The sequence below is a fragment of the Pelodiscus sinensis genome, chromosome 1, assembly GCF_052426305.1.
Source record: "Pelodiscus sinensis isolate ZL-2025 chromosome 1, ASM5242630v1, whole genome shotgun sequence".
Lineage (NCBI taxonomy): Eukaryota > Metazoa > Chordata > Testudines > Trionychidae > Pelodiscus > Pelodiscus sinensis.
The window spans coordinates 193437887-193446389 of NC_143052.1; the positions used below are offsets into that span (position 1 = coordinate 193437887).

Genomic DNA, 8503 nt, shown 5'->3' on the forward strand with positions numbered 1-8503 from the left:
GGAATCTCCCTAACATTCTCAGCCGTGAAGACTGAAGCAAAGAAATCATTTAGTCTTTCTGTAATGGCTTTATTGTCCTTGATTGCGCCTTTTGTATCTCTATCGTCCAGGTGCCCCACTGGTTTTTTAGCAGATTTCCTGCTTCTAATGTACTTAAAAGCATTTTGCTATTACTTTCAAAAGGACACGTTTTGGCTTCTTTGAAATATTTGTTTGAGGGGTTTGAAACTTTTAATCTGTTTTTAATGATTTACAGCATTAAAAACAGAGTAAAAGTTTGAAACCCCTCAAACAAATATTCCAAAGAAGCCAAAATGTGCCCTTTCGGAATTTTCCAATGGACACATTTTCACTTTTCAACTGAAAATGACTTTTCATTTCAGATTTTATTTCAGTTTTATTAAAAATGCTTTTAAAAAGAGTAGAATAACCTTGAAAACAAAACTGTTTTCTTTTACCTTCTTGGTTCAGAAACCAAATGAATAGGACTTTAGCATAATTAGAGCTCTACTATAACGATAGCACCACTCTAATTATAAGTAATTGTAACAAACAAGACTACAGTGAAAGGAAAGAGATTAAGCTAAAGCATGACTCACTTTGTCTATGTGCTTGCCACAGAAAGTTACAAAGAGTGTGAGTTTTCCCAGGGCTGCAAGATGAATGTTGAAATGAACAAATGTGAAAGTGAATGCAACAAGAGTCAAGGTTATTAACATGGAAGTTGAAATCAGTCAGAAGGAAGGCTGGGCAAAGAACCAGGGATCAAAGCTGAAGAGAAGGCAAAACCGATAGAGTTGGGAGAGCAAAACAGGACAGTAACATACACAAAGACAGAAGGGGAGCAGAGCTAGGTCGTTGGAAAGTACATATTTCAAAGGATGAAAAAATGTGTGGTGGAGGGTTAAGTGAAAAGGTTGGAAGTAATCTTCAGGCTGCAATAACTCTGCTCCAGTGGGAGGGAAAAACGGGGCAGGAGGAGCTCCTTTCCATTTTAATAATAGATTTAAAAAAGTCTCCCTTGCTTTACATTAGGAGAGGGTCACGGTGTATGGGTTTGTTACTTCTGCTTGAGCACTGACTTCACGAGTTTTCAGTCAAGGGAAGTTGCTTGTGGGCCTCCTACTTTCTGTAAGTCATCCAAGATATAGCCTGCCACTATATTGTCATATCAGGGAGAGAGATGCTCAGCTCCATTCTGATGTCATTCTTCAATGCCCAATGACCATACATGGCAAGAGAGCTTAAACTCTTCCTTTTGGAAGGAGGCGTTGGACAGCCACATAAACTGTAAATGGTTGCAGTAACAGGGCAAGAACTGCACCCTGGCCTTTCTTTGTACATACAGAGTGCTTGGAGACTCTCTTCTTGTGAGCCCTACATATGGGTCATGCATGGTGTTCCCTCCCCTGTCACCTTTATGGTATTGTACCACAGCACACCATTCACTACCTGAGGGCTGGGGGAAAGCTTCCTTACAACCGACTTTGAGAATTCCCTCTCCAGTGGCAATTTCTTCCTGTGCCCTTTCTAGTTTCTGGGCTACTAAGCCTTGTCGCTCTCTCCAGCCCTTCAGCAATTGGTCAGTTAGGCCTGGCTAGCATTGTCAGGCTTACTCCTAGGAAACTAACTGGAGCTGCCGTGACCAGAATTTGAGTTCAGCTACTGGGGTCTACCACTCTGTCTCAGTTACTTTCTGGCTCTCAAACAGCCTTTGGTGCTTTATCGACAGACCATGGGAGAGAAATTGAGTGGGGGATGGGGAATAAAGCCGCCATCTCATGTTGCAGTTGGTTATCAGAGTCCCAAATTAATATTAATTTGTTTTTTTATTTTCTCGGGACAGATGGACAGAAGAAAGTTCAAGAGGATTTTGACATAGACATGGATGCCCCAGAGACAGAACGGGCTGCAGTGGCGATACAGTCCCAGTTCAGAAAATTCCAGAAGAAAAAGGGAGGATCCCAGTCTTAGTCACTACCTCATAGTTTATTTAAAATGGTAGTCCTGAGGTGATCTGTCAGGAAATTAATAAATAAAACTAAGATGCATGTACAGAATATTTAAAAACTCATTGGCAGGTGTACAACAATGACCTTGATGTGGCCTCATCCTTGTGACTCTCTCCAGTCCCATTTCTCACCATTTTACCTGATGTAATAAAATGTTAGGATGAAGTAATTAAAGTGTCTTCTCTCATCTGTCTTTTCTTTATTAATCCAGCAAGCACAGTGTTTCAAGTGAATCCAGCCTAGATGCCTATTTTCCTCTTTGCTTAAAGCTTGGAGACATAATGTAGCACCGTATGTTATGAGATTTTTTGCTAAGGGAAGAGAGAACAAGTCTGAGCCCTGCTTACCTCATTTAGAGAATTCCAGCTGCCAGCCAAATGTGAGAATTAAATGATTTTTCCTGTAATGAGGTGAAAGTGAAAAATCAGAGACAGTGTGGTATTGAGGAGATAGGGGAAGCATTTGTTTTTGTCTCATATTTCAGGCAATAAAATGGTTTAGGTGAGGAAATCACCATCCACAGTGGGTCCCGGAATCAATACCGGAGAACACAACATATCCCCATTTGGATCCTATTGGTCAGAATTACAATGCTTTCTGCCAGATGTCTACAGTTCTAGAAATAACTCTTCCCTCCTCCTCTCCCCCCACCAACAACATACACATTCAGAGATTTGTTTGTAGAGGAATATTTTCCTCTCTAACCTCTTTCTTTCCTGATTGTAAGTGTTCATTACCTATCCAAACAATGCATGTATTTTTCCTGTCCCTCTATATTGTCCCATGGTTTGCTAAGTAAACCACAACACATGCTTTGCCTCCAGCTACAGTTTTCTCTTTCTCTAGTTACTTTATGTTAGAGCAACAAGAATGATTAGCGGTCTAGAGGACAAGCCCTATGAAGGAAGCCTGAAAGAAATGGGCTTGTTTAGTGTGGAAAGGAGAAGACTGATAGGGGACATGATAGCTGTTTTCAGGTATCTGAAAGGGTGTCATAAGGAGGAGGGAGAAAAACTGTTCTCCTTGGCCTCTGAGGATAGGATAAGAAGCAATGGGCTTAAACTGCAGCAAGAGGTTGGACATTAGGAAACATTTTCTAACTGTCAAGGTAGATAAACACTGGAATAAATTGCCTAGGGAGGTTGTGGAATCTCCATCACTGGAGATATTTAAGAGCAGGTTGGATAGACATCTATCTGGATTGATCTAGATGGTGTTTGGTCCTGCCATGAGGGCAGCAGACTGGACTCAGTGACCTCTCAAGGTACCTTCCAGTTCTAGTGTTCTATGACTCTATGGCTACGTCTAGACTGGCATGATTTTCCGCAAATGCTTTTAAAGGAAAAGTTTTTCTGTTAAAAGCATTTGTGGAAAAGAGCGTCTAGATTGGCACGGACGCTTTTCCGCAAAAGCACTTTTTGCAGAAAAGCATCCGTGCCTATCTAGATGCAGTTTTGCGCAAGAAAGCCCCAATCACCATTTTCGCGATCGGGGCTTTTTTGTGCAAAACAGTTTTTAGCTGTCTACACTGGCCCTCTTGAGCAAAAACATTTCCGGAAAAGGGCTTTTGCCTGAACAGGAACGTCAAAGCATTTGTGCAAGAAGCACTGATTTCGGACAGTAGGAAGTCAGTGTTCTTGCGGAAATTCAAGCGGCCAGTGTAGACAGCTGGCAAGTTTTTCTGCAAAAGCAACTGCTTTTGTGGAAAAACTTGCCAGTCTAGACACAGCCTATGTGACCAACCCCTCCACCACACTTTGGTCACTGAAATACCTTAGTTTTTAATTAATATATTTGGGCTCATAACACCTCTGTTGACAAAGTAAATGAGTCGCCCATGATTAGCCAGTGAGCCTGTGGCAGAGCCAGGAATAAATTCAGATTTTCTGAGTCCTTGCTCAGTGCCTTAACTACAAAACCATAGTTTGTTTCTACTTTTTCTTTCTGTTGCTTACCTCTTTTTTAAAAAAATCACAAATAACTTGCCAATATGAGCTTAGTAATATCAGGATATGGACCATATAGAGAACAGAGACTTCCCATTTATCTTTCAATACATACAGCACACTATCTAATAAGAGCACCAGGAGTATAGTTTTAAAACCATTTTGTTTAGCTCAACAAGTCTTAATAAAATAAAAGAAATAATAAAGAATTGCATTTACCTTGTGCATTATGTCATCTGAAATAGCATAAATGTTGTAATAGTTACTTAATTGGATAAAAGCTATGGGTAAAACAATAGGCTTTTATTCTTTATCTGACATCCCTTGGAGTGTTGTAACTCACATGGTTCAATCGCATGCTTAGGGCAGAACGAAAACCATTGGATTGTTGAAACACAGTGACTAGGGCTATTGGAAAATGGATTACTGAGGCCTTTCAGCAATAGGACTATTTTTCAATCTCAAGGGCAGAGTGCAACCCACAATGAAGTCTGACCATGCAGTGGAATGATCAAGAAGGAGTGAGAGAATGACTGGATTAATTATTACAGACCTTGATGCAGACAATTCTTTTATAGCCGAGTATTTTTATGTCACATTTTCACTGCAGGTTTCCATCAAGGTGGGCAATATTCTCATGCCTGGTGCTTGATTTTCATTGGTTCTTTGCTCATGTTCAAGGCAGAACAGTTTTAAACAAGGTCTTCTTTGTCACAAACCTGTAGCATTAGTAGGCAAATATGGCTGCTGTTGGGTTGTGAGAGAGGTTTGCAGACAGAGACATACTTTTCTGAAGAACATGGCCTATATTCAGCTACTAACTTGCCCTATACTTGGGGCTATAATTATATTTGTCATTTGTGTCTTATTTTTACTTTCAAACACCAAGTGGGGTCTCTAACTCACTTGCCTTTGGAATAGTAATAGCTCAAGTATGTTTACATTGCTACTGAAAATACCCAGGTCCTGACAGGTAAACAGAAAGATTGTCCCACAGCAGATGATCTGAGCGAATAAAAGGACATTAGCCCCAAAAAGTACCTGTTATAAATTGGTCAAAGATAACGTAACTAGTAGACAGTGGGTTGAGTAGATATTGACTCTTGTCATGTGTAAGAGAATAACTGTGAATTCAATGGATAAAGCCTGCAGACAACCAAGAGGTGGAAAATGATGAAGATGCCATCTATCCATAAACAGCTCCAGAGATTGCAATACTAATGACTACTGTGAGATGGCCCCACAAAATGGTTAAACCTCAACCTCATCAATGAATGATCAGTTATTCCATAGAGCCAGGGTTCAAATTTACAATCTTAAGTCATGTAAAAAAAAACCCAGGGACTTAATTTTTTTATCACTCTAGTTGTGTGCATACCTGTTTATTAAATGTTGTTAGGATACAGGAAAGATGATTTAAATGTTTAATTGTTAACCTATACTTCAATGGGTGAAAGCTTGTAAAACAGTCTGCTAGTCATTCCATGGTTCTTTACTTCAGGTCAGGATTTAGCTCAATTTTGTGAGGTAATACTATTTATCTTCCTGTGTTTGTAAGCTAGACAGCCAGAGAACTTCAGTGTGCTCAGCAGCCTCAATAAAGGAACTTCCTTCTCTTTACTACACCTATATCTGTGTCTTCCTTGTTGTGAGGGGTCTGGCAACTCCCCTAGATTTGCACAGTTCTCTTCATATTATTAATTGTCTTCCTGGATTACTTACACATGGTGTCCATTCTTAGGCCAGCGGTACATCTTTTTCTGCCTTTGGAACCCTGGTGAGCTGCCACCCCTGGGTGCCTCACGTGTACTGTGACCATTGTTTTTTCTGATTCAGTTATCTACCTATTATCCCACAATGTAGTCTGGGCCCATGTGTGGTTATGTTGGTGTTTCTGAATATCCTTTCCCCAGTTCTAGCATACAAGTGTGATATTGACAGTTGTCTTGTTTGTATTTATTCCACTCCATACATTAATACTTCGGCTATGTAGAAACTGCAGGCTTCTTTTGGAAGAAACTTTTCCGGAAGAGATTGGGCATTGAAAAAGCAATCTGCTTTTTCGAAAGATAGCATCAGCACTGAATGGGCAATATCTTGCATTTAAGCTGTGATTACTATGGATGGAATAGCACCTGTGTTTTTTTGTCTTTCCTCTTCTTGCAAAAGAATTCCCTCTTCCCCATCCACACATGCCTTTTTCCGAAAGAGCTCTTTCAGAAAAGGCTTCTTCCTTGTAGAAAGAGGTTTTCCAATGTCGGAAAAGCCCTTTCTTTCTTTCTTTCTTTCTTTCTTTCTTTCTTTCTTTCTTTCTTTCTTTCTTTCTTTCTTTCTTTCTTTCTTTCTTTCTTTCTTTCTTTCTTTCTTTCTTTCTTTTTGAAAGAACATGATTGCAGTGTGGACAAAAGTGAATTTTTTTTTCAGAAAAATGGTCATTTTTCTGAAAAAACTCTTCAGTGTAGACATACCTTTAATAATGATCTGTTGTTCTGGATGCAGCTGTAAGAAATATGCTGGTCTCCCTTTGCTTTTGTACTTATATAATGCAGATCACCACCAGCTTTGCTAGACTGTACAAATTGCACCCTAATTTTTACATTCAGTCTCTTGAGTACAAAGTGACCCATCTAGAATGAGTCATGGAATCAATCTTAATGAATGTAAAAGTGCAATGTTAAAAGACTGAGTAACTGGAAAGACAGTTTCAACTATACATACACAGTGTACAGGCACTAACAAATACTGCCTTTTAGATTGCTTGCAGCTCAGACTTTTCATCAAATCTGTTTAGTGAAGTGCACTTCAGCAGCCACTGTATAATCTAGTTCAGCCAGAAATACCTCAGGTTGCAGCACATTTGAAATTGATCCAAAATATCTTGGCTGAATATAGCAGTGTAAATATGTCAGGGAAGCTATTTATGGAAATATGAATTGGTGAGGAGGATGGCAGACAGCAGAGGAGGTTGGTTGAATAAAAAGAAAATAAATGTAGTAAATAAGGGTAAAATGGGTTGCAATGGGAATGCTAATTTGTTAAAAAACACTCTTACCATTTTTGTGAAGACCTGCAAAACGAGTTTTTCTTCTTCAGTCTCCAAAAATACCCATCTGTCATCCGCTATGATCACACCAATGAGCTTAGGTTTGGTTTGAAGATTTGGGGAGATTAACTAGATGATTCCTATGGAGACAACCAAACTCAGTTGATTCATTTCATATAAAACATTGTGTGTGCTTTGTATGTGTTAAGCGGGAATATTCAGACCTCCAGGCTCCTGTTCATAGAATCATAGAATCATAGAAACATAGAGCTGGAAGAGATCTCAGAAGGTCATCAAGTCCAGCCACCTGTTCTAGGCGAGACCAATCCCAACTAAATCAACCCAGCCAGGGCTTTGTCAAGCTGAGACTTAAACACCTCTAGGGATGGAGACTCCACTACTTCCCTAGGAAACCCATTCCAGTGCTTCACTACCGTCCTAGTGAAATAGATTTTCCAAATATCCAACCTGGACCTCTCCCACCACAAATTGAGACCATTGCTCCTTGTTCTACCATCTGTCACTACTAAGAAGAGCCTTTCTCCATCCTCTTTGGAACCTCCCTTCAGGAAGTTGAAGGCTGCTATCAAATCCCCCCTCACTCTTCGCTTCCGCAGACTAAACAGACCCAAATCCCTCAGCCTCTCCTCATAGGTCATATGCTCCAACCCCCTAATCATTTTGGTTGCCCTGTGCTGGACCCTCTCCAATGCGTCCACATCCTTTTTGTAGTGGGGGGCCCAGAACTGGACACAATACTCCAGATGTGGCCTTGCCAGAGCCGAATAAAGGGGAATAATGACATGTCTGGATCTGCTGGCAATGCTTCTCTTAATGCAACCTAATATGCCATTAGCCTTCTTGGCTACAAGGGCATACTGTTGACTCATATCTAGCTTCTCATCCATTGTAACCCCCAGGTCCGTTTCTGCAGAACTACTACTTAAGCTGGTTGGTCCCCAGCCTGTAACTATGCTTGGGATTCTACCGTCCCAAGTGCAGGACTCTGCACTTGTCCTTGTTAAACCTCATCAGATTTTCTTGTGGCCCAATCCTCCAATTTGTCTAAGTCACTCTGGACCCTATCTCTGCCCTCCAGCGTATCTACCTCTCCCTTTAGCTTAGCGTCATCTGCAAACGTGCAGAAGGTGCAATCCATCCCCTCATCCAGGTCATTAATAAAGATATGAACAAAACCGGTCCTAGAACCGAACCTTGGGACTTACAGGATCGGTTGGCAAAGGCTTCCCCGATCCGCGTCTAGACTATTGTGCTGTGATAGATCAGCTGATCGTCGGCACAGCGTGGCGGCCATGTTTATTTTAATGAAGTGGGGATTATTTAAATCCCTGCTTCTTTGCCTATGCCGGGTAAACTAGTTTACATGTAGTCTAGATATACCCTAGGGGTCTGGTACAAAACTTGCTTAGTGAAAAGACTCCCATTGACTCCAGTGGTCATTGGATCATTTCCTAGCTCTTTAATCAGCACAATGCTCCTAA

At 40.7% G+C, this 8503-nt stretch overlaps 1 protein-coding gene across 3 annotated transcripts in view; it reads left to right on the forward strand.

Annotated features, from left to right (window-relative positions):
* Positions 1-5568, forward strand: part of PCP4 (Purkinje cell protein 4) — a 105456-nt gene extending 99888 nt beyond the window's left edge. For all 3 annotated transcript variants that reach the window (XM_089774053.1, XM_075912105.2, XM_075912109.2), the window contains one exon: positions 1847-5568. In XM_089774053.1, coding sequence (XP_089630179.1) covers positions 1847-1974 — 128 coding nt within the window. In that variant the 3' untranslated portion in view covers positions 1975-5568. The remainder of the gene's footprint in view (positions 1-1846) is intronic.
* Positions 5569-8503: the final 2935 nt, after the last annotated feature.